The 24,658-nt window shown below is 39.8% G+C and overlaps 1 protein-coding gene across 3 annotated transcripts in view; it reads left to right on the forward strand.

Moving 5' to 3' along the window:
* Positions 1-19,921, forward strand: part of rnf122 (ring finger protein 122) — a 32,604-nt gene extending 12,683 nt beyond the window's left edge. For 2 of the 3 annotated variants that reach the window (XM_015337316.2, XM_015337192.2), the window contains exons 2-6: positions 4,855-5,011; positions 14,413-14,458; positions 15,918-15,959; positions 16,505-16,587; positions 18,436-19,921. In XM_015337316.2, the coding sequence (XP_015192802.1) occupies positions 4,902-5,011; positions 14,413-14,458; positions 15,918-15,959; positions 16,505-16,587; positions 18,436-18,550 (396 nt within the window). In that variant the 5' untranslated portion in view covers positions 4,855-4,901 and the 3' untranslated portion in view covers positions 18,551-19,921. The remainder of the gene's footprint in view (positions 1-4,854; positions 5,012-14,412; positions 14,459-15,917; positions 15,960-16,504; positions 16,588-18,435) is intronic. The other variant, XM_015337255.2, reaches the window with a different exon arrangement.
* The last annotated feature ends 4,737 nt before the right edge of the window (positions 19,922-24,658 follow it).

Here is a 24,658-nt window from a genome sequence, read left to right on the forward strand (position 1 = left end):
TCACTCTTTCTATTCTGCTTAGTGTGAGAACCATTGAGATCATAATTATTTTCTCCCGTCCTCTGCAAACCCACTGGTGTTCTGTTCTGTTCCCTTTCGTACACGGTATTCTATCTTTAGAGAACTAAAAAACGAGCACTTCCTTTTGCTGCAGAACGGCAGTCTAGCACTGTAACCACAGTGCTTTCCTATCTACTTGAATGCAGGATCTTTGTGGGTTGGCAGGTTTTGCATTTGCAAAGTATTTTTCTAGTTCAGTTGAATCCATAAATTAGTCTGATGAATTTCTTGGCTATAATGAAGTTTGTTTCTTCACTTCTTTTGTCCTAATTTAAATGACAGTTCTTTCAAGTGTTAAATTGATTGCTGCACAATACAATGGTCAAACACATTCAAGTAGAAACTTTAATTGTCTATTCCTGTATTTTCATAACGTTTCTTCTAATTCAGGGTTACGGACGGGGGTGCTGAAACTATCTTGCAAGCAACAGGCACAAGGCAGGGTACACCCTGGAGAGCATACCAGTCCTGCACAGGGCACACACAAACACAGACATGCACACATTTGCAACTAGGGCCAATATTTCTCTAACGTCAAATAACCTAGGAGTTTGTTTTTGGACTACTGGAGAAAACTGGAGTACCTGCAGGAAAACCCACGTGATCTTGAGAACATACAGACCCCATGCAGATAGTGCCCCAGCTCTGCAATTGAACCCAGGGTCCCAGCACTGCAAGGCAGCAATGTTAACCAGTGCACTACTGTGCTGCCCATGTGTAACTGTAACACCACAAAATCAAGAGTCTAACCTGTTCATCACAGTTCCTTTTTAGCTTCAGTTTTTATGTATGAGTCTGGTAATTGTTCTGTATCTGCAACAGGAAGACATTTCATTCTTTGTGATTCTGCAGCTCTGATCAACCCGGCACTGAGATAATTTTGATAGTTTGAAGAATGACCGACTCAAACTGTCAGCATCAACCTAGGCCAAATGCCATGATTAAAATGCTTTTGGCTTTGTAAAGGTGGTGGGTAATTGGTTGGCTTATCCACCACCTGAAGGGTCTTCGGGTTTCTCAGATGAACAGAACTTAGTCCATCTTTCAGATATGATGGTTTGAAGCTTTGTCTTCTAAGGGAACTCATAAATGAGTTTAGTCATAAATTCGGGTGCCTCATCCTGATATGTAAATGTTTGTAACCTCCATGTGCTTAGTGTTTTCTTTGTTTTTTTTATATAAAAAAGTTAAGGTGCCTGTTTTGAAAGCCTTTTGACTTTAGAATAGTATTGTCTCTTGAGTTGGGAGGTGGGATGGTAGAGGAGATTTTTTTTTTCTCCCAGTGAGCAGTCTCCTTTCCTTTGTCAGTTTTCTTCCGCAAATGTATCGTGAGCTAGTTGATAACAGCTGATCTTCTTCCACACCTTAGAAGTTGGATCGTAGAGCACTGAACTCTAAAGGACATGGTTTATCAGTTGCTTCTGGTGTTATTGAAAGCCTTTGCTGGCGTGCCTTTTAGATGTAGAAAAATATACGAAATGTGCACCAGCTGGCAAGGCTAAGCAAAATGGCATATTCGATTGCTGACTGAGCATTTCTTTTCACATAGTGGGTGTCATCAAGGTCACACTCCACATGTCTGTCACAGAATGAAGTCGGCAACAGTGAAAGATTACAGAGTACCTCCTGTCTGTCTTTGTTTTATTTGGCTGTTTCTGTTGGCACCATCAGGCATTATTTCTTAGTGTTCAGTGTAATGGTATGCTGGAACAGTGGTAAAATTGGACATTTTTTCTCTTTTGAAGAGAATGGGGTCTCTGATCAACCAAGTTGCTTGGGGTGACCTAGACTCTCTCTCTTGTTGATCGTCAGCATCAGCAGTTAAATACAAAGTAGGGGTCATAAGTGCAAACTGTAACTTATATCTGAGGACTGGAGGCTCATCTTTACACAAAGGTTGTGGAGGAATGGAAGAGGCTTGCCCAACCATGTTTAAACTAAAACCCTGGCTTCTTTCGAGAAACAGCTGGATGAGATCCTTGATCTATTAGCTACTTATTATCAAAAGGACCAGATGGGCCATATAGCCTCCTTTCATTTTTAACCTTCTGTTTCTTCAGAAAAAAAATATGGGGGGTTAGCTTCCACTTCTGCTAATGTCAAGAAGTTCTTCCATTTTTGGGATGGGAGCCCATCTACTTGATTGTCATGGATGGGGAAAAGTGCAATAAATAAAAATAATCTTGACAACTATTACAGTGGAAAACTCATTTACAGTGTTCTACTTGACAAAAAACAGCCACACCTGAGAACAGGACTACTGTATGTTGTGATTAATACTTGGTACATCAGCCAAAACCCAAATTAATTTGCTGCACATTTTTAATTACAATTTCAATCTTTGATATAGGACAGTTATTTTATTATTCTCTTCCAGAGTATAGTTTGCATTCACTTGCCTTAAGAGAGGTTTCGAAAGAGAGGAGACTGTTCAGCCCATCTAGTTAAATTGGTATTCAGTTGCTAATTGATTGGAGGATCTCATTCAGCCATTTTTAAAAAAACATACCAGGGTTCCATACTCCCACAGTCCTCTGGGGGGGAGTGCTTCCTGCTCTTGAATTGAAGTGTAGGGAAAAAAAGTATTTGTATTCTCTGGTTTGTGTCGTACTGTTGTTTCTGAAGACGTTTGCTGGGTTGGCTTTTTCAGTTCTTTTGAGGATTTTGAATATTTGTATCAGGTCCCCTCATAATCTTCCCTGCTTAAGACTAAAAAGGATCAGACTTGTTAGTTTATTCCTGTTAGTAAGCAATTAGATCCCACAAACTGGTCCCAGGGCAATGATTTTGCATATTTGCCCAGTTCAGACCTTGGCTATCGCTCATCTCACTTGGGTCAAGACATTTGGTTTTCCTTTTTAGTGGTACCAATCCCATGTAGAGACAAAAGAACATTAAGTGATTTTTCTTGCGGTTCTTACTCTTTCAGAAATCACTGACCTGTAAGTACATTCAACTTGGCACAGTTTCATAGCTGAATGCAGAACGAGACGAGGTGTAAAGAGCTGGTGAAATAATAGCAGTGCTCGGAAATGCTGAGTTTTACCAGAATATATGTATTTAATTCTGTAGACCGGTTGGATACATGTGAACAAAAAGAAAAACCTGAGAACCCTGCCAATACTGCGGGGAAAAGGTGTTGAAATTTGTTTCTGCTTGTCACTGAGTTTTTTTTTTATGTGTTTACACTTGCACTTTTTTAATGACTGCCATAAACACAGGGATTTCCACATCTGCCTATAAACTTTCATTCCTGGAAAGTTCTCCTCATGACATAAGTGCACTGGCTGTTTTGTGGGCTGTGAGAAGTTCCCAGACTTGATCTTGGAGGACCACACACCTGCAGGTCTGAGCTCTGGCAGAGCTCCGTGACACAACCGAACCCTAAATCGACATCATAATAGGATTGATTTGAACTGTTTGACTGTTTTCAGCTCTAGGACATGTTGAAAGTTGCCTCTCAATTATAGCATTTCATAAGTGAAATACAAATTCCAAACATTTGCATAGAATAAAAACTGCATATATTTCAATCAATTAATTGTTCATTCAATTAAGACTTCAGTTAGGGAATTAAGCTTGTTTGAAATGAAAACCTGCAACTGTGCATTTCTCCAGGACTGGGTTTGGAAGTACTAGAAATGGGTTACTTAGGCCTCTATCGTTAGTTTAATCATTAAGGTGAGGACTACATCTTGAATTTGAAGAATAATGTGTAAAAAAAAATCCCATTGCATCTTTGGAAATTTAGCTGTAGAAGGGAATACCAGCACAGTCATAAGCATAAGTCTCAAAATGAAGAGCAACAAGAAATGACAAAGGCATTGCAATAAAAAAGGTAACCAGATCTCACATGGTCAAAAACAAATGACCTCTGTAGGACTGACTTGGTAGATCTTTTTCTGCATGTCATAGCTGCCTGTCTGTGGTGATGTCTGCTTGCAAGGCCAACCTTTACACACGCAGTGAAACACTGAAATGCACAGCATGATTAATGTAAAGGTCATGACACAGGTTGCAAGTCCTCCTCAGTGCATGGAGTTGTGTAGAATCTTGTCATGTCATGGAAATAGTAAGGATGAGGTGCATGCAAAGCCTTCATTCACAGCAAAAAGAGGCGATCAAGATGAGCAGGGACCTTGGAGTCCAGCAGCCTATTTCATAAGATGAGAATGGTTGCTGCATTGATGAGGGGAAGCAGACCTGTTAAACTTCCTTCCTTGTCTTAAAAAGGTCTGGAAGCTGCAATGGCTAGAATGTTAGCTCGAGCTTGTGTGAGCTAACTTATAACCTAGTTCTCATTTGGCGCATGGTGCTGGACGGCATTTTCAAGAGGCCAACCATCTTTAAACTGATATTGGTGTGATGCTGAAGACCCTTCCTGGGCTCATAATGAAACAGACAAGGGTGTTGTGCTCTGCCAGCCCACCAGGGTAACTTTTTAGTGTGAGAGGTCAGACCTTAGTGAAATTCCAAGCAAAAGGTGGCCGGAAGTCACAATATTAAAAGAAGGTCTGAGCATTGAGCCTGTGACTTATCAGACCATTTTGGTTTTTGCACATTTATACTCTTCTGCTGTGACAGCCTCCGTTGGAGACGTTAGATTAATTGACCACCTCAATTAAAGAACATCTGGGTCTGTTACCAATTTCCTTGACATTTATCAGCAAAATCCCTGAATTCCCTATTTTTGTCATCTACCTGTGCAAGGTTGAATCACGGAATATCCTGTTGCTGCATTTATTTGTGTGTAGATGTATACAGCCTTGTTAAATTCATCTTTTTTTTTTGTAGGGTGCTTCTGTGGTCTGGGGCTGGTTTACACAAATAAATCGTGCACAATGCCTCCAATCACCTTCCAGGACCTTCCTCTGAACATTTACATGGTCATCTTTGGAACAGGCATTTTTGTCTTTGTCCTAAGTTTGATTTTCTGCTGCTACTTTATAAGGTAAGTGTGTTTTTCAAGAAACGTAAGCAAGTAACTTTTACATCAACAAGAAATGCATATGTATATTTCTAGAATCACTGATACCTGCACTGTAATAAATATCTCTTAAGTTTTTGAATAATTTCATTATTCTGTTACTTATTAAATTACTACTATATATATATATGAGGTTTAAGCTTATTTCATTTGTAGTCTAATATGGTCCCGATAGATTTACAGGTCTTTTGAAATGTAAAATTTCCCTTACCTTTTCCTTCCCTTTCCCTTTGTTATAGAAATTCTAATCACAGTTTTCTGGATAAACTTTCTGCCTGTTTATGTGGACCCAAAGTAGCTTGATGTAGCCTCAGTCGTATTAGTAATTTTTTGGTTGAGAATGTAAAATATGATGGATCAGGATTTGTAATGGGGTGAATGGAAATGGCTATCCCCTTTGTTAACCAGGCTGCTGATTCTTGTACGGTGCTGTTCAGGGTCTGTTTTTTTCCCTAGTTGTGTATTTTCACAACAGTTCTGGTTTATTTGCTTTCTTTAAATGGCACACTATCCAGTAATTTCTTCAATGGATCCAGGTAGCATCCCTAGCTTTCTGATGTGATTGGGAGAGCAATATCCATGTGAGTTTTATTGCATCACAAATCCACATAGAAAAAATGTCCCGAAATCTGCCACACGGTACAGCCCGCCTACAGATCAAACTGGAGAACTTGTGTTCCTTTCCTTCGTCACACATCACCGAAATGTATGAACTGTAATGATAGAATGTGCTTTCTGAAAAAGGAGTCTTGTTCATTTTTAAAAGGTAACGAAATGGTTAGGATTCTTGTCTAGTACAAGGGTCCATTCATGTTGTCAAGATCCTTAGCAATGCAGCGATGGTGAGTCGAAGGGTTCAGCGATGTAACTGAGCAAGGCACCCCTCAGACATCTGTTCAGCAGGAACAGTATGGGTTTTGGAAAGCATTTCTGGAGCTGTCTGTTTCCCTCCCCCCTCCGAACGCCCCCACCAAGGTCAGTGAGCAGGAGGCCATGAGTGTGCCAGTCTGGGTCCAGTCGCCTGGGGGTGGCAGGAGGAGGGGGGGACCGGGTCTGGCTGAGATAATCTATACCCGTCTGTCTCTAAAAGGCCAACTAGCCAGATGGGAGCAGCTACTGCTTCTGAGCATGTAAATTAGCATCTCCTCACTAACCAATTCAGTTTCCACAAAAACATTTTCTAATGATGTGAATACGAGAAGGGCCTTGTTTGAGTTTCTGAAGATTTTGAAGTCTGTAAATTCCTTTGACGATGATTTCTCATGTTTAAAAATACAAGGTTCTAAATTCAATCTTGATTTCTTTTGATTATAAGGCCTGCAGAGTCTTCAAGAAAGGTCTTGGTATTTAATTTTGAGTATAACGTTTGTGCTTGACAACTGCCAATCCTTTTATACATTTTCAATACGTACCCCACTTATCAAGATATCTTGAGCATCTGGCTGTGTTGTTTTTGCATTTTAGATTGTTGCACACAATTCAAGCCCAATGTGAAGCTGGAAATGTCATTTAGATCTTTAGCTATCCATGTGTTTTTTTTCTATACCTATCTTTTAAGGTCCACTACAAAAAGTAGGATGTAGATCTATGAGCAAGACCAACCATGACCAAGGTATCCTGTAATAAAGACCTTTACAGTTGAGAAGTTAATGAAAGTTGTTTTGGACAGGGTGAAAGGACCCCCTAGCATGTAACCTTCACGTAATACGAGCCCATCCTTGCTACGGAAACGAAGTATAAGATAAAGAAAAACCAGCCTTGTTTTGAGGACAATATATACAGTGGTGTGAAAAAGTGTTTGCCCCCTTCCTGATTTCTTATTTTTTTGCATGTTTGTCACACTGAAATGTTTCAGATCATCAAACAAATTGAAATATTAGACAAAGATAACACAAGTAAACACAAAATGCAGTTTTTAAATTAAGGTTTTTATTAAGGGGAAAAAAAATCCAAACCTACATGGTCCTGTGTGGAAAAAGTGATTAAAACATAAATCAACTGTGGTTTATCACATCTTTGGAAAGCTGAGTTCAATTTCTCTAGCCACACCCAGGGCTGATTACTGCCACACCTGTTCTCAATCAAGAAATCGCTTAAATAGGACCTGCCTGACAAAGTGAAGTAGACCAAAAGATCCTCAAAAGTTAGACATCATGCTGCGATCCAAAGAAATTCAGGAACAAATGAGAAACAGAGTAATTGAGATTTATCAGTCTGGAAAAGGTTAAAAAGCCATTTCTTAAGCTTTGGGACTCCAGCGAACCACAGTGAGAACCATTATCCACCAATGGCGAGAACATGGAAAAGTGGTAAACCATCCCAGGAGTGGCCGGCCGACCAAAATTACCCCAAGAGCGCAGTGACGACTCATCCAAGAGGTCACAAAAGACCCCACAACAACATCCAAAGAACTGCAGGCTTCACTTGCCTCATTTAAGGTCAGTGTTCATGACTCCACCATAAGAAAGAGACTGGGCAAAAATGGCCTGCATGGCAGAGTTCCAAGATGAAAACCACTGCTGAGCAAAAAGAACAGGCTCAAAAAGGCTCGTCTCAGTTTTGCCAGAAAACATCTTGATTATCCCCAAGACTTTTGGGGAAAATACTCCGTGGACTGGCGAGACAAAAGTTGAACTTTTTGGAAGGTGTGTGTCCCATTTTCATCTGGCATAAAAGTAACACAGCATTTCAGAAAAGGAACATCATACCAACAGTAAAATATGGCAGTGGTAGTGTGATGGTCTGGGGCTGTTTTGCTGCTTCAGGACCTGGAAGACTTGCTGTGGTAAATGGAACCATGAATTTTGCTGTCTACCAAAAAATCCTGAAGGAGAATGTCTGGCCATCTGTTCGTGACCTCATGCTGAAACCCACTTGGGTTCTGCAGCAGGACAATGATCCAAAACACACCAGCAAGTCCACCTCTGAATGGCTTAAGAAAAACAAAATGAAGACTTTGGAGTGGCCTAGTCAAAGTCCTGACCTGAATCAGATTGAGATATTGTGGCATAACCTTAAAAAAGCGGTGAAGGCTCAAAAGCCCTCCAATGTGGCTGAATTACAACAATTCTGCAAAGATGAGCGGGCCAAAATTCCTCCACAGCGCTGTAAAAGACTCATTGCCAGTTATCACAAAAGCTTGATTGCAGTTGTTGCTGCTAAGGGTGGCCCAACCAGTTATTAGGTTTAGGGGGCAATCACTTTTTCACACAGGGCCATGAAGGTTTGGATTTTTTTTCCCCTTAATAATAAAAACCTTCATTGAAAAACTGCATTTTGTGTTTACTTTTTATCTTTGTCTAATATTTCAATGTGTTTGATCTGAAACATTTCAGTGTGACAAACATGCAAAAAAATAAGAAATCAGGAAGGGGGCAAACACTTTTTCACACAACTGTAGGTTTTATCATGCTATGAAATCCCATATGATGCTGGGTTCTCAAAGTTTCGTTTGTTCTCGGAACAGTACACTGAATGCAGGAACTACAATAAGGCAGAGTATAGCACAGCTTCAGCCTCTGTTGATTTTCTCTTATTTGCACAAGATTCTCTTCATTTTGTTTTGATTAATAAAAAAGTCTATTCCCCAAGAAGGTTGCCAAGATTCTGTCCTTACATGTTTCATTCTAAGGAACATCCTTTCATAACTGAACTAAATGAAACAGTGTTTATATCTTCTGAACAAAAGTACACATGACAAATCTCAGTCCTGCTATCGGAGCAGGTCTCGCATTCACCCTTCCAGCTGACTTCAGTGATTGGGAACCTGACTTATTTTTTTTTTTCTGGGTTTGGAAGATTCGTTCACACTAAAAAGAAAGACTGCTTTGTCTCCTCCTCCTCTGTGTGGTAGTCTTCCTGCAGCTGGGCCCAGGGGCTCTTGGGAGATCGGCCAACACTTGTCCTTTCTTGAATTGAGCCCCAGTAGAATCAACCTGCTTCAGCAAGAGGCTTTCCTTCCCACTGGGCCCAGTGCAGAACAATAAACTCCCTGATGAGCTGTTCAGTATTGTGCGAGGACAGGAATCAAACTTGGCACAGGAAATTGGAAGGCAGGAAGCTGCCAATGAAGTTCTTGAGACAAACGTCTCGGCGAAAGTCTTTCAAGCTTGGGTTCACAATGATATTTGCTGTAGTAGAGAATAAAGTTCCTCTGATGGCAGGGTACAACTACGGGATGGGTTTCTGTGGTGATGTTCTAGATGTTATCGTTGAGATCTGACGATGGTTCTGTTTGGTATGGTACAGCGGTCTTCTCAATCGGCTTGGATTCTGACATGTAAACCAAAATTATTTTAAATTGCATAGTTTCAAGGTATCTTTAATTTTTCATAGCTCCTCAAAGACTGTTTGAATAAGGCCCCAAAACCTAATTCTGTCCATAATAAAGGAGAATTTAAAAGAGCCTAGACCTTTTTTTTGACAGGTTTGTTTTTATGGTGTGGTAGACTCAAAAGAACGAGTCAAATAGTTGATATGTTGAGATGTGATTCTGTCTGCCTCCTAGACTAAAGGTCTATGAAACCTCAGATCTTTCCAATCCTGGCTCGCATAAGAAAACTTTCAAATTATTCCTTTTGAGAGGTTTTTTCTTCCTTTGATATCAGTTTGTTTACATTACGGGTTACATTTCTCAGTATTCTAAAACTATGTAGACATAGTGCTAAGAAGGGTTATTCAGCCCACTTTGCTCATTTAGGTGCAAGTGGAATTGGTAAGCTACAAGAAAGCAAAGCGCAAGGTGGGCTCTTCCTACTTAAGTCATGTTTTTGTTAGAAATGGTTTCCTAAAATATAAAAATGGAAGCATTGACAGTTGTTATAAATGAGCAATTTCTTTTACATCTACTGTAGCACGTGTTCAGCTTGTCAGCATGCTGTTGTATTCATAAATCATTTAGACCTTGTCTTGTAAGAAATGTTAATGTTGATTGATCAGGGTGAATCCATTCATTTATCTTGTGCTAGATCGGCTATTCTGTCTATGCAAATAAGTGTTTTTTTCATTTGAATTGAAATTAAGATTGAGTTCTCTTTAGGATATACCATTCAAACCACAAGTCTGGGTATTTGATCAGAATGTAAATTTCTCTTTCATAAAAAGCAATGTTATGTCTCATTCTTGCCCACAAAGTGCTGCAGCTGTTCTTCGTCTGAAGTATTAATCACTATATATAGTGTCATTCTATAAGGGAAAAACCATCCGAGTGGCTGAATACCCATTTTATAGCTCTCTAGACTCGTATCCCCACAAAACGCATCACAAGATCTAAAGCAATCAGAAATTACATCACAGGACAAGAGACCCAATTTTGTATTTTTTCTTTATGCAGGATAATCCAAAAATTAATGAAGAATGACTTACTCAAGGATGGCATCTATAAAATTAATCAAATGCACTAACTTCGAATTCTTTTTTTGCTTTGGGTTTATGTGAAACTTTTTGAATGTTGACCACAGTATGAATGTAGCCTTTAGAACAACGTTGCAGTAGTCTTTTGATTTCCTTTAACGATGAGCAGTGGTGAGTCAACTACCACTGTGCTTTATACCAGTACGGGGGAGGTGGCAGTTTGAACATTTGTGATTAACAGGTGTTATGTGTTGAGCTCCTAAAAGCTACATAGTGGCTCCTAAGCTACCAGCCTCAACTTAAATTACCAAAGGGTACAGTGTGTTTTGAAATAACCTGTTGGCTGTTTATGTGCATCATAGACAGGACTTCTTCCACTATCTTTTGTAATCTCCTTGGGTCTGACAGACTAGCGGAGGTCTTTCCCCTGGCCACAGAGAGTCACAAGTATGTATATGCTTATACCATGTGTGGTTTTGATTGGAGTTTTCTTTTGGTTGTGGAAGCTCCCGGTATTTGATGTAGAAAGCTGACTGAAAGGCACAAAACCAGTTAAAGGCCGTGGAAAGGGCCAACTGGGGGACTTTTTCTGACCTGCAGACCGAAGCTACTATACAATGCTTTGTAAAAGTGAGGGGGTGGCCTTTGCTTAACTGAAATCTTAGGACCACTATGCATTAAAATCTTGGGGGAGTCCGTTCTGGTAAGTTCTCCAATTTGAGAGAGAGGAGTGCAGCGTTCTTCAGATTTGTTGTTCTCAGGACAATAGTTACCTATACCCCTGAAACAAGCGGTGAATAAACGGAAGAGACACTTAAGAAAATCGGCTTGCATCCTTTGATTTGCATGGCACTCCTTGGTTCAGTTCCTCTGTCTTCTCTGGGAGTTTGTTACATTGCAAGTGTAAATTTATGGGGTGAGTCATGTAGCACCAGCTTCTGACCGGTGACGCTGATGCACTTTTGTGCTCCTTCAGTCGAACAGCAATTTTTCCACATCAATTACAGCGCGAGAATGGAGTTGACGTGATGAGGTGACGTGAGCCGACTGAGCTTGGTGACTGAATCTTTGCCACAGTGTCCTTGGCTTTTGTATGATGGTTTTTTTTTTTTTTATTCCCATCTCAAGTGTTGCTCGCAGCTAACATACGTCAGCAGGCTGATTGCAGTGTATTAAGGAGTCTTTGAAGTGTTTTTGGAGCAGCGTTTCGAAATGATCGTGCTGTCCACCCTTCAGAATCTGTCGTCCTTCCATGTTGTTGCTGTTTTTGTGGGTGCTTGTGGACGCCTGCTGATCTTGTCTGGTTGCTGCAAACCGCAGTGGGTTGTGTTTTTGGAGTACTATTCTTTTGTTTTTTTTAGAGCACATTGCTGAAGGATAATGTGGGATGTGAGTATTAATTACTGAAGGGCATGCTTATAATGTCCATGGAGTTAACAGAATAAAGGGATCCCCACTGCACAAATAAAAAAAAAAAATTATGGTGATGTAGAACAAGCCTCCCTCTGTCTAGGGTTCCAGTCAGTTTCATTCCCTTCTCTTCTCATGCTTCCCTTTTGTGCTTTTTCTCTTCTTTTCTTTGCTCACTTGTACTCGTCTCTCTCTGTAATTGGTCTTTGAGGACCTGGGAGTGAGGCAGAATTGGCTCACATCCTCTAGTCACGGCTGGAATATGGAGTAGTGTACACTGCCTCCAAATACAGCATTTCCTTCAACCTTAACTACTTCCTAACTCAAACAATTGGGAGAGTGAGCAAGGAGATCTTATCGTGTCTCTCTGTTCCTGATGTTATTTTTGGCTTGTTGCTTTAACCGATTGTTGAGACTAAACTTAGATTCCTATTATTCTTGTTCTGTTTTCCTGCACGGAGTAAATTGTCGTAGATACTGAGCCAGCAGTAAATTCATTATTTTGGCCTTTTCAGTACAGAACATAATGATAAAAGTTTATCTGGATAATATAGTAAACACTTGAGCAGTAAGATTCCACTGTGAGTTAACGCCAGAGCCTCTTAGTGGTCAGGAAGGGAATTTTTTTTTAAGCTCTAAAGGAACAGTTTTGCTGAATCTACTTAGATAATTGTTTCTGTTGGAGACCTATACTATACTGTATGGGCTGCATCAGTATGTTAATGGTCTTCAATAAGTTATGCATTGCCTTTCACAAAGGTTTGGAAACATCTGTAAAAAGAACAAGATTTGTACGGCCCCCTTAAATCATCAACTGCTTGAACTGAAGAAGAGATTAAATTTAATTCAGTGAAGGCTTAATTAGAGAGATTTTAGTTTCCCCCACAGTTTTGAAGCTGCACTCATTTAAGAAGTATTACACTACTTGCACAGCTGTTCCTTTTACATACTGGACTTTGGGAACTCTACATGTTTGGCTCTACTACATGAATGTTTTACAGGCAAAATTTGAAAGGGAAAACTCCCGAGTCTTTCATAGGATATACAATCACTTAAATAAAATTCAACATTTTGTAAAAATACACTTGTGGATGTTAGTCCCCTATGGAAACTTAGCTGAATTTTCCCTGCCTGTGTTCTGGGCTACTATGTCATTTGCCCTAAGAGCGTCAGTTTAAGCGTGACTGGTTTGACATTAGTTTTCATGGTGTAGTGGGAGTAGACAATAGATGGCACAATGGTGAAGACATTTTATTCAAGGTTTATTTTCCAGAAAGGTAATGACAGCGATGCCTTTTGACGTTCGTGCTTGTGGCGCTTTGCTAGCAACTTGTATTTTTGGGATTTGTTCCGAGATGTCAAGATGGTGAAGAAGCAAGTAGGTTATTAAATTGGCAGTGTAGCTTTACCTCCCCCGGCTTTCTATGATTCATAAGAAAGCAGCTCGTTTGTCCTTTTGTGACGGTCTCGCTCATTTAAAAGTTATTAGTTGATGTGGCTTACTAGAGATAACAGATTTTTTTTAACTGTTGTGCTGTTTCTTCCTCTTTATTTTTTCTTAATTGTGGTGTGGTAGTTTTAAAAAGGGGTCTCCTTAAATTTAATAGCGATCCTCCAATGAAAAATGCCAGTACTGATGGGTTTCCTTGCTCAGAATGGCGAGATGCAAAAAGGAGGCTTGCTCCTCTGGTAATTTTGCTTTGCTAACAATTGTGAATATAGCTGAAGACTTTGTGATTTTTAATTGCTGGAATTAAGTGTATGTCTGGTAGCTTGACATAGAATTATTATTCAGTTAACCAGGCTGTAATCGTGTATACCTTAAGATCACCGCTGCATAAAACATTTGCTAAAGGTCAGTTTGCTGGAGGAGTTTAAATGCCTGTTCTAGGCTGAGATAATTAAAATTAAAGAGCAGATGGATACATTTACATTGATCAGCACCATTGTTATAAATGAGACAGAAAACATTCTTCTATGACATTTTGTAATTGTATTCATTACTACCTGTGAACACAGGCAAGATTGTTAAAAGTAGTTGTTGGCACTTGATGGCTTGACTTCATTTTGGGGGTTTACAGTCATTGATGGCGCTTTTGAAAATTAATCCTTATTAATCCCAAAGTAATTGTTTATGCTGTTCTACTTAAGCCTTGGTTCTTTTCAGCTGTCTTCCATATAGAGCTTTAAAGGTTTCTTATGCCAATATATCATCCTCTCAGAAGGGACAAAGTTAAAAAAAACTTGTTGTTAACATGGTAGCAGATGTGTGCAGTGTTGCGAAAAAATGAGAAAAGTCTCAAATTTTGTAAAGCTCCAGGTGGGATTACCAGAAATTGTCAGAGAAGCCCGTTCTGAGTTTTTTTTCCAATTTTTGACATGTGAATGTACAAGTTTATCCAGACAGCCCACGCAGTAAACACAGCTGAGTTGATAGTTCAATGGCATTCTGCTGCAGAAAACAATATCGCCAGAATAATCCAGGGCTGGGCCAGGAAATGCAGTGCTGAGGTCAATGATCTGAGTGCTCTTGCAGACAAGCTGTGGTTTATGATCTGAAGACTGTCCATTACAATCAGACCTTGTTTTTCCTTGTTTTGCAGTAAACTGAGACACCAGGCCCAGAGTGAGAGGTTTGGCTACAAGGAGGTAAGCACAGCACTGGACTTGCTCTTAACCCAGTCCCCCCCTCCTTATACTGGCCTGCCAAAGCCAGAATCAAGACGTCTTTCCTGGTGCTGTAAATGCCTAACCCGTCTAGGCCAGATGTTTGCAAAGTGCAGGGAGTCTCCAGGCACTCGGGACATCCCATTTCTTTTTGTTTATTTAATATTACAGAGTAGTCACAGAAGAGACATTAAATTTACACTTTTTAAGAGAATAGCAATGAAATGAAAAATTAAATTAAAGGAAAAGAAGAATGAAACAAAAACAGGTACAGTCACAGCTACGTTTACCATAAAAAAGGCATAAGGTTTATATTGTAATTATATATAATGGGTTAGGAGTATATACTGAGCTCCTCTTTTAAACCTAATGCTCTCAAAAGCTTATCCCACAATTCTTTAAAACGTTCTAAAGTTCACCTTTTAGGATGAATCTTAACTTTTCTAAAGAGGGACAGCCCATTTCTATATAAACTGGAGCAGCACTTGTCCGTCACTTTGCAAGAGCCCCTCAAGAGAGGGAGCCTGGATTATTAGCAATGGTTAACTCTCCATGAGTTCACTTAATTGAGCATCTGTTTTCTCTAGTAATGGCCTAGGTTAGATTTTAGACCCCAGACTCTTTTATCTGGGGATTTGTCATTAGCCAGCTGAGCCTGGGGTTCTGACTTGAGCTGTCGCTGGGGTTTCCTCAAATTGTCATGCAACAGCAGCCCAGCCACCTGTGAGTTTGTGGTGCTATCAGTGATAGCCCTGTCAGTTCTGAAGTTTCTGGTCTCCTTTGCTGTGTGAAAGGAAACAGACGGAAATGCGAAGGGTCTGACGTATTGAGTGAATATTTCTGGAGGATGTGGCGTCTTAATCTTTCCTGTGCATGTACAAGACTTGTACTGCTGAAGACTAGAATTTCTCCCTGGAATACTAAAAAGATCAATGCATTTGCCAGCAGCCAGAACTCACTTTATCAAAGGAATGATTTAAAAAACAGGCAGTCACCAGATAGCTTGATGGAGTCTTCATCAAGGGAATCTATTGACATCAGTGACATTAGTGAATGAAAGACTGAAAATGTCCAGCACAGGACATACAAGGAATTTTAAAGGGATGTGGAGGGGAGTCAAATCCTCATAGCTACACAATACTGTAGAACTACTTTGTGTCCTAAGAAAGTTATCTGAAAAACAGAGTGGGGAATTTTTTTCTTGACATTCAGTCTAAGTAATAATGGCAAATACTACTGACTGAAATACTGCAGTTAAGATCTTGGCTATATAAACAAGGGACACATTTTCTCCTAGAAAGGCATTTGGTAGTCTCTTTTTTTCCAAGCCTCCTCCTGCTCAGATACAGGCCTTCTTCTCAAGGTGGTATTCTAAAATCTAAGCTCAAAAATGTGCTTCTACAGTTTGTATTAACACATGTTAACACATCTCATTCCACAGGTTGTTTTAAAAGGGGATGCCAAGAAGCTGAATCTGCATGGGGTAGGTTTCTTCTCTGCACACGCACTTGAAATATGTTTATGCTAGAAATTCAATAGCATTCTTTTAAAGGCTATTCATAAAAAGCTTTTAAAACTACTGAGGAGAAGTAGGTTGTGTGTATTTCACATGGAAAACACAAAATAAAATCAGAAAAATAAGGAGAGGCCGGCATTGCTTTCCATGTTGGCATTGTAAGAACTTTGACCCACACGGTTTGAGAATCTAAAGTACATCTAGAGGAATTGACTTCCATTGTGTGGCTTTGCAACTTACTCCTCACACACCTCATCATTCAACCCTATAATATTGCGCAGGTCTGAATGCTTTGTAATTTTGCAATCGGGTCCTGCTTGCTTTTGTTAGGCTTTTAAAGAAGAGGCTGGAGCATTTGTTTGCTTGACAAGTGTGCAAATGTCAGAAGGCAGGCTGGCATGAAGTTGAAGGTCACACTTTGAGATGAGGTGTTTTTATGTGCTGTTTGAGCTCGAGCTTCATATTACTCAAGTGTTTGATATCTCGCCCTCTTCTTGGTGTTGCCATCACAGCAGACATGTGCCGTTTGCCTGGAGGATTTCAAGGTGAAAGATGAGCTGGGAGTGTCTCCATGCCAACATGCCTTCCACAGGAAGTGAGTAGCGAATCGGAATGTGCAGGGATGACCGCTTTGGACTATATGGGCTTCAGAGGTCTGACTGAGTAAAATTAGCCTCTAGAAAAAGGCCTTGATCTCTGCCGTCTGTCGGCAGTGGTTCACTTTAATAAATACATTCAGAATCATTGTTCTGGCTGACAGCATGCATGATGCCAATGCTTGGCCAAGTTCTATGATAGCTGCAGTAGCATATCAGCGCTGGCAGAACTTTTAATAAAATTGGAAGATTCTTGAAACTTCATTTTCAGGTCATTCTTTACATGTGTGCATTGAAGTTATGTTTCCAAACACACCTGAATAGACCAATCTCTGTAAACCGGAACAAAGCTATTGCAGAACTGAAGAGTGGTTTACACTGCTTAGGTGGGAACGATAGATCAGAGCAGAAAATTAATTTTCATCCGTAGCATGATTTTAAAATATACTACAATGGAAAAGCATGTTTTGCTTAACGTAATTAATGCCAAGTCTGACGACTTAGTTTATTCCATAAAACCTTTTGAAAGCTAAACTTTGTAGATCACTTATGGTTGAATTGTCAACCTTTAGTCCTGTGCACATCATATAGACATTTATATAATGCATATATACTGATGAGGGAAAAAAGAAACAACACCTCCTCCACACTGCGTGGAACAGGCTGAAGAGTGACTCCATCCCTGAAGAGGACCTGATGCCACTGCTGACGAGTCCATCGCAGCCTCTGTCTGGCCCAAGCCAGTTGTTGTGACGTCTAGGAAGTGTGAGCAGAGGGCCTCTGACAGGTCGCCTTGCTCTAAGGCCAGCAGTATTGAGCCTCACTGTCCTGTCACTGATACGGGCATTGTGTCTGCTGGCAGTTTCAGTAGGAGTACAGGTGGCAGATCTGAACAATCGCTCAGATGGACCAGTCTGATGTGTAGGTCCTGCTCTGGTGTGGTCACTCAAGGGTGATTGGATCTTGGACGGTCATCTGTCCTGAAGTTCTGCTGAAACCTTCTCTGCAGATGGGAGCAGCTTACTCCATGGTGTCTGGCAACGCTGGCACATGACATGTCTGCCTGCAGCATGCCAATGGCCCTCTCCCTTGCTTCTGGTGACATTTGAGGCATTATGGAATGCACAGCAAACTAAGTGTGGCCTTTTTCTTGCGGTGACCAAAGCTTTGAATCATGGCCTCTTTAAAGGTGACTTGATCAGGCATTGTTCCACCTGGACTTCGTTTGGTAAAAGTGCACCTAACAAGCTTTTGTGTGATTGGCAAGTTGCAATGCCTCACTGCACAAGCTATACTGCTGGTCAGAGGGCTTAAAACAAATTGACAACTTTTTGTGAAAGTATATAAGTTATAACTACAGTATTCTCATTCCAGAAAATGTTGCGTTTCTTTTTTCCATCAGTATATATAGATGTGTATCATAGTTAATCCCTGAGTGTTTTTGTCTTGTACTGTAAGCAAACATGTTTGGCCGTCTTAAGGAGGAGTGTCTTTTAACCTCTCTTCACCAAATTGTACCCTTTTAGTGTGTCTGAGTCTGTTACAACCTTCAGCAGCTCATTGGGACACCTTAAAGTTTATAAACTTGGCCCATCAGGCTCATTTGTGTTCCTGTAGTCCCATAGTCTGTGTTGTTTACTGGGAAAAGCCCACTTCCCTGGAAAGGGACAGTTAAATCTAACCTGCCTGTCTTTGGGAGGAAAAGGGAGTGCCCAGTGAACACAGGAGGACAGGAAACGTGCTAACGCCCCATAGACAAGCAGCAAAATAGTTGAACCCAGGACCCTAGGGCAATGAGGTAGTAGTGTTCACAGTGTAACAATTTTGTTCCATTTTTCTGTTCGCAGGTGTTTGGTAAAGTGGTTGGAGGTGCGATGTGTCTGTCCGATGTGTAACAAACCCATCGCTGGGCCTCCAGAGCAGCACCAAAGCATTGGGACACTACTGGATGAACTGGTGTGAAGGGCTTCAGAATTCAGACTGACACTAGACCACTCTCTGTAAGATTAAAGGCAAAACTCCGCCAACCTCTTTCCTGTGCATGACAATACGAGTCAGCCCCAGAATACCGTGCTCAAGTGAAAAAGAGAGCAGGCTGCAACACTGGACGCAATCGGAAAAGAAATATAAAATGCCAAGGAACAACAGTTAAAGCTCTCAGTAAGACGGGGAAGAGGAACAGGGACAAACAAACGGCAAGGGGGGAGGGTTTTTAAAGCAGCGCTTACTGTGCATCTGTACCACATACCTGGTCTGCAGACCTTTGTGCTGCTCTGAAGTCGAATGGGGAAACTGGTTCATTTTCAGAAAACCAGAAATGGGCTATACTGATCTGGAGACAGGGGTCTGCCAACATTACTACACAATCCAGTTTTTTTAAAGACAAGAGAGCCCATGATAAGTGATCACTTTTCTTTTGTTAACCTCTTGCTAAGAACTTTTTTTTTAAATCAGAACTGACTTAACAAAAAGTGCATTAAGTCTTAGTAACATTTTGGTGTTTACTGAGATTAACAGTTGTTTTAATTGTTGCCAAACTTACATTTTGTATGGTTTGTAATGAAATCCTTTTCCCTAAATATCTTTAACTACAGCCAGTGACCACTGATCTGAAAAATGTAGTGTTTGCAATGTATGTCAAACAGGGTTGAAATGCTTTGCATTAGTCTACAGGCACTAATCTAAGGAAATGGACGGTCAGTTATGTTTGCTGTCATATCCAAGGATTGTGCCTATAAAAATGTATTCCATTTAAACGGGCATAAAATGGAAGGAAATGACACAAACATTATATACAGTACATTTAAAATAAAAAGTAATTGTGGCATAGCTTCGAACAGAGATTTGAAAGTATCTCTGATGGGACAGAGATCTGCTTGTGAAGTGTCTGAGGTTTGTAATGCACATTGTCTGCCTATCTGATCCTGTCTCTCTGCTAGTGAAAACTACTATGAGGTTGAGTTGCTTTTATCCCTAATGTTCTGTGTCGCTGAAAAAGACACGCTGAAGCCTTTTTTTTAGAAAAAAAATGGGTGAAATCAGGATAGGGCCAGATAGTTCTTAAGTGTTCAGATTGCTAACCTGCATTTATATTGCACATGGCTTTCATTTTCCCCAAGGTGGCCACAAAAGAGCTCTAAATGGGAAGTAATGGGAAGCAACCGTTTTCTAAGTGGTTAAATTCAGCTGCTGTTTGTGTACCGGGGTCGAGCAAGAGTCACTACCCGAGTAATTTCTATAACAATTGTACAGTCTTTTATTCCTTTGTTGTTGCATTTGTTTATTGCGTAAATGTGAAAATAAAACACAAATTTGGAGATGCTTCTTTTAAAAGTTGTATGGATGTTTTTGCAACAGAGGGTTGAATACCTTACTCATTCTCTGGGTTCTCAAAGTCAACTAGAAAACTATGCTCTTTAGATGTTGAGGGCAAAAATGAGCAAGACCTAGTTTTGTCAGCTGCAGCACCATGAATTATTTCTCCCCACTGACTGGTTTAAGATGCTGTTTATAGACAAAAAGATTTGATACAGAAGGAAACTTTCCTCTAATGAAATGAGGCCCAAAGACATGTTCATAACCCGGGGGGTAAGTCACAAAAAAACAGTCCTCCAAACATTCATTGCTCTCCAAAACAGGCACGTAGAAACTATGGTAATTTAACAATGGTTAGCTTGTGATAACTTAGCTTATTTACATCCAGCAAATGAAAGAATTTACCAAGGCAGCATACAGTATATGCATAATTTTACTATGCATAAGGACTAATTACCCACTATTTCAAATGTATTTTAGGCACATTTTCCACTTAGTTTGCGTTCAGGAAATTTGGGTACGAGATTTTCACAATGGACATTGTCTCAAATGTTTGAAATTAAATCACAGGGGAAGCAACGAAGCTTGTAAAGCAAAAGAAAAATGGTGTAAACATGAACATTTTAAGGACAGTGCTACAGCATGCTGTAGTCTCCACTAATTTTAAAGAGAACATGTTGGTGTTCCTGTACAGCTGGTCAGTATGTGCACCATTCCTCTGGGTTTGATGTTTTTATCATTACTGGCATACTAAAAATAAGGGGCACGATGATTAGTTTTGTTCATTTTGCTGGCATGACCTTACATTGTTGGATTGTTTCCCAAGAATAAATGTACTAGTTTATTCAAACATGAGGAAAAGCCAGTGTGAAAACATCAAACATCAACCAAAGATTGAAAATGAGAGAGGAGCAATTGGAGATCATCACTTGACCCACCTGCTCGGGTACAGTAGCCTGTTGAAGAAGGGGTGTGAATGGTGTGCCTACATAATATGGAAAAATGGACAAAGTGTTAATGGACACCTTGTCATTTTCCAGGTAAGATAAAAAAAGAAGTTTGGGTCACGAGGATTTCCATGAGAGAGTGGCTGTCATTCGGGGCCTGCCCCCCATATGTTACCATATGTGGAAATTTGGGGTCCATACCGCTTATTTTCTGCAATCCTGCTTTTCCAAGAAAGTTGTAAGCTGTTAGGTTTGCATGCAAATTAGCAGACGCCTTATCAAATCATGTAATACTTCTAAGGGCACTTTTAACACTTAAATGCAGTTTCTCTGCAGCCAGAAGCAGATCTTGGGTCTCTGACTATGTAATGGAAGAATTTTTCCTTTTGATATTTTAACATATTTGCCAGCAGAGGACTAATTTTATTAGACCCCTGCCATGGATAAATGAATCACAAAAATTTAAATACATATCTTAGTTATTTTTTTGCTTCATGCTTTCTTTTTTTTAATCCTGTAATAATGCTCAGCATAAGCATAACCTTGCTGGAGATCTGAGTGTTCAGACATTCTTAATAGGTTGCTATGTCAATGTCTTCTTGTTCCATGTGAGTAATAAAATGATTGCATTTCATTGTCTGTCAGTGAAATGGTATTAGGCTGTTACGTTTATGGTTAAGATGATTATACACCTGCTAAGAAGCCTTTTAGGTAGAGATTGTAGGGCAATTTCCAATGTCCATTACAACAGTAATGTCTCCACTTTTTATTTCAAATGCATACCTGTACTTGGCGTCTCTAAGATTTAAGTTGAACACCCTGCACAAGTCAAGCTGAGTCATTTCACATTGGTATTCATCAGATTTTGCTCTTTAAAAATGCATCCCCAGTTTCCTATTTAAAAGTGGAAATTGGCAGTGCTGTTAAACTTTTACTGAAACTTAATCTTTTTTTCAGTTGGTTCTTAATACCCAGACATGACTGTAATGAACTACAAATTTAGTGATTTCTCAAACCCAAACTGGACAATTGATTCTTAAAATTCCAGCTATCGGACTGTGATGTTTGAACTTTCTTGTAACTGAAACAGCTCACACAAAGTTAGATCACAAACACCTTACTCCCTAGAAACCCACATTGCAGGGTTTACTTATGCAGGGCCCAGCAGATGCAGGTAGAGGAGGCAATGAAATGAAGCACTCAAGCAGAAATCATTGGTGAGAACCAACTGTCTTTTATTGTGTTTAATGTCTTAACTTTGTTCAGAACTGCTCAATAGAATAAGCATGGAATGGAGAGTTTAAAAAATCACAACATAAATAAAACCAAAAGTATAGCTTAAATAATACAGTAAAAGCTGCAGGAATAACAATGCCCTTTAAAAGTAAGTTTCAAAAATGTATGTGCGGAGGACCACTGCTCTTCCTTGTGTATACCAATGATTTAGACTCGGGACACCGTACGTCAAGTTCGCAGATACAAAAATTAAGAGAATTATCAAAAACTGTAGAAGCTGCAAAGGAAATTTAATAAGATCTAGATCAAATTCAGGACAAACACTTGATAGATAATGTTTAATAATGAAGTAAAAGTAAAGATGGGGTTTAAATTAAGTCCCTTATGCTTGAAGATTAGACTTCTAAGCAACAGGGGTTTATGGCAGGAAAGGGAGAACTGATAAGGATTCCAGATGCGAGCTAGGAGAGCTAGGGAACCCCCTGGGGACTTAATCCCTGACCGTTTGGCCAAAAAGCTGCAAACTGGCCAAACATGTGACCTCCCCCCTTTACCATAATAACGAGTGATGTCAGAAGTGGAAAGGAAAGGATATATTAACCTAAAGTTTGTACCGGCACTTTGAACAATCTTACGGTTTTGTTGTTTCTTGCGGGAAACAAGACTTCGGCTTTATTGGTCCTTGCATGCAATAAACTCATCTGTTTAAGTTCATCTGGGGATCCAGAACCTTATTCTTTCTGTTACAACAATATATACAAGTGTGATGCGCTTGTAAAAGCTTTTGCTACATGCATGTAACACAGCTTCTCCCATTTTATATTTATAATGTAAGGAGTCTTGCCTGATGCATCATATTAATCTTCAAGGAAATGTGGAAAACATATCAGCTTTTAAGTACACATTTGAAATCAAAGGAGGTTATGTTAAAACTGTACAATGTGCTAGAAAGGCCTTATTTTAAATCCAGGGTACTATTATTGTCATAAAAAATTGCAGCTCTCCAGAGAAGAATGATGGGGTACATATTCCTGAGCTCGAAGAAGTATCCCACTCTGAAAACCTCCAAAGACCTGCATCTTTTAATCCTGAGGAAGGGGAACTTGTTTAATTATTCGGACATTGACAACATGAACTCGGGAGAACCCAATTTGAAACTATAGAGAAGTGCATTTAATACTGAGCAAAAAAGTTACTGTACTTCTTTAAACAAAGGTATGTGGGGGTTTGGAACAAGCTGTCTCCTTCCATTTGCAAACTTTGTTATGGGCATCTGAAAGGATGGGAGAATATATAAACCTGAGGTAAGAGGTAAGGACTTTTTTTTAAACAGCATGTCTTTATTCCTGTATACCTTCTGTTGTCACTATCACCTTCCACTGTAACCAATGAATCTGCACACTCTAAAAAGATAGTTTTGCATTTGACCAAAGGTTTTAAAAAGATTACCATCATTTCTGGCTATTGCAATATGTCAGCCTATGCTATTCTTTAAAGATTAGTCTACTACATTATCAAACGGTATGGGGTTTAATGGAATTTCACAAATTTGGAAGAAAAGAAATCGAGAAATAAGAATCGCTCCAGTTAAAAAAAATGAAATGCAAAAAGGTCAGCCTGGACTCGAACTGATTTTATTTAACGCCAACGGTGTCTGTCGCCATCGCGTGTTCAATGCCTGCAATGAAAACGTTTAGTTTAGTGGGGAATACAGACAATAATTCAGACATCAGTAATGTGATATTCCTCATATTGGCCAATGTATGGTTTCCGCTGTGAAAAAGCCCAGTTGTCTCTTTTCTCGATGTTCTGGTGTGCGAGTATCACTGCTGCACCCTAATCTTAACCTTCACGTATCTAATGCTGCACAATTATATAATCCTGCAAATATTACATATCACCACCACTACGTGGATTAACCCGCTGGGATGGCCTGCCTGAACGTTGATGATGAAAGGCAAGAAGAAATCTTCAAAAATATTCTCAAAACAATTATTAGCATGTTTAAGATCTAGATCAAATCTTGAGTTAATATTAATCATGCCTTATCCAAAGAAATTGTTCTAATGATAATTCTCTTGTTATCTTTGAACTGTCAGTTTATTTTAAGACATCTCCATAGCACCTAATTTTACATTTGCCTTGGTCTACTTTTTTGGTGCTTTAAATGTGTGAACATCCATCCATTTTCTAACCGGTTTATGCAATACAGGGTCTCCGGTGAGTCGGAGCCTATCTCGGCAAGCAGCGGGCGGAAGGCAGTACTGTAACCCTTGGACAGAACAGGACGCCAGTCCATCGCTGGCACAGATGTGTATTCAAAATAAACCGTTACTTACTATAATAAATGGACATAAACATGCTATGATGGCGCAGTAGCGTTTCCGCCTTCTCAGTTCCTTGGAATTTAAAGGCGGTTTCACTGAGTAATCTTTTCAACGTTTATGTTATACAAACTTAATCTGTTACTTGATCTGTTCCAAACCACCCTAATGTACAGTATTGTTGAGTTTTGTTTTCTTCCCTCTTAGTTGAGTATTAAAGCGGGTTGTCAAGAGATTTGAATTGTGAT

This window comes from Lepisosteus oculatus, chromosome 2 (assembly GCF_040954835.1).
Source record: "Lepisosteus oculatus isolate fLepOcu1 chromosome 2, fLepOcu1.hap2, whole genome shotgun sequence".
Classification (NCBI taxonomy): Eukaryota; Metazoa; Chordata; class Actinopteri; order Semionotiformes; family Lepisosteidae; genus Lepisosteus; species Lepisosteus oculatus.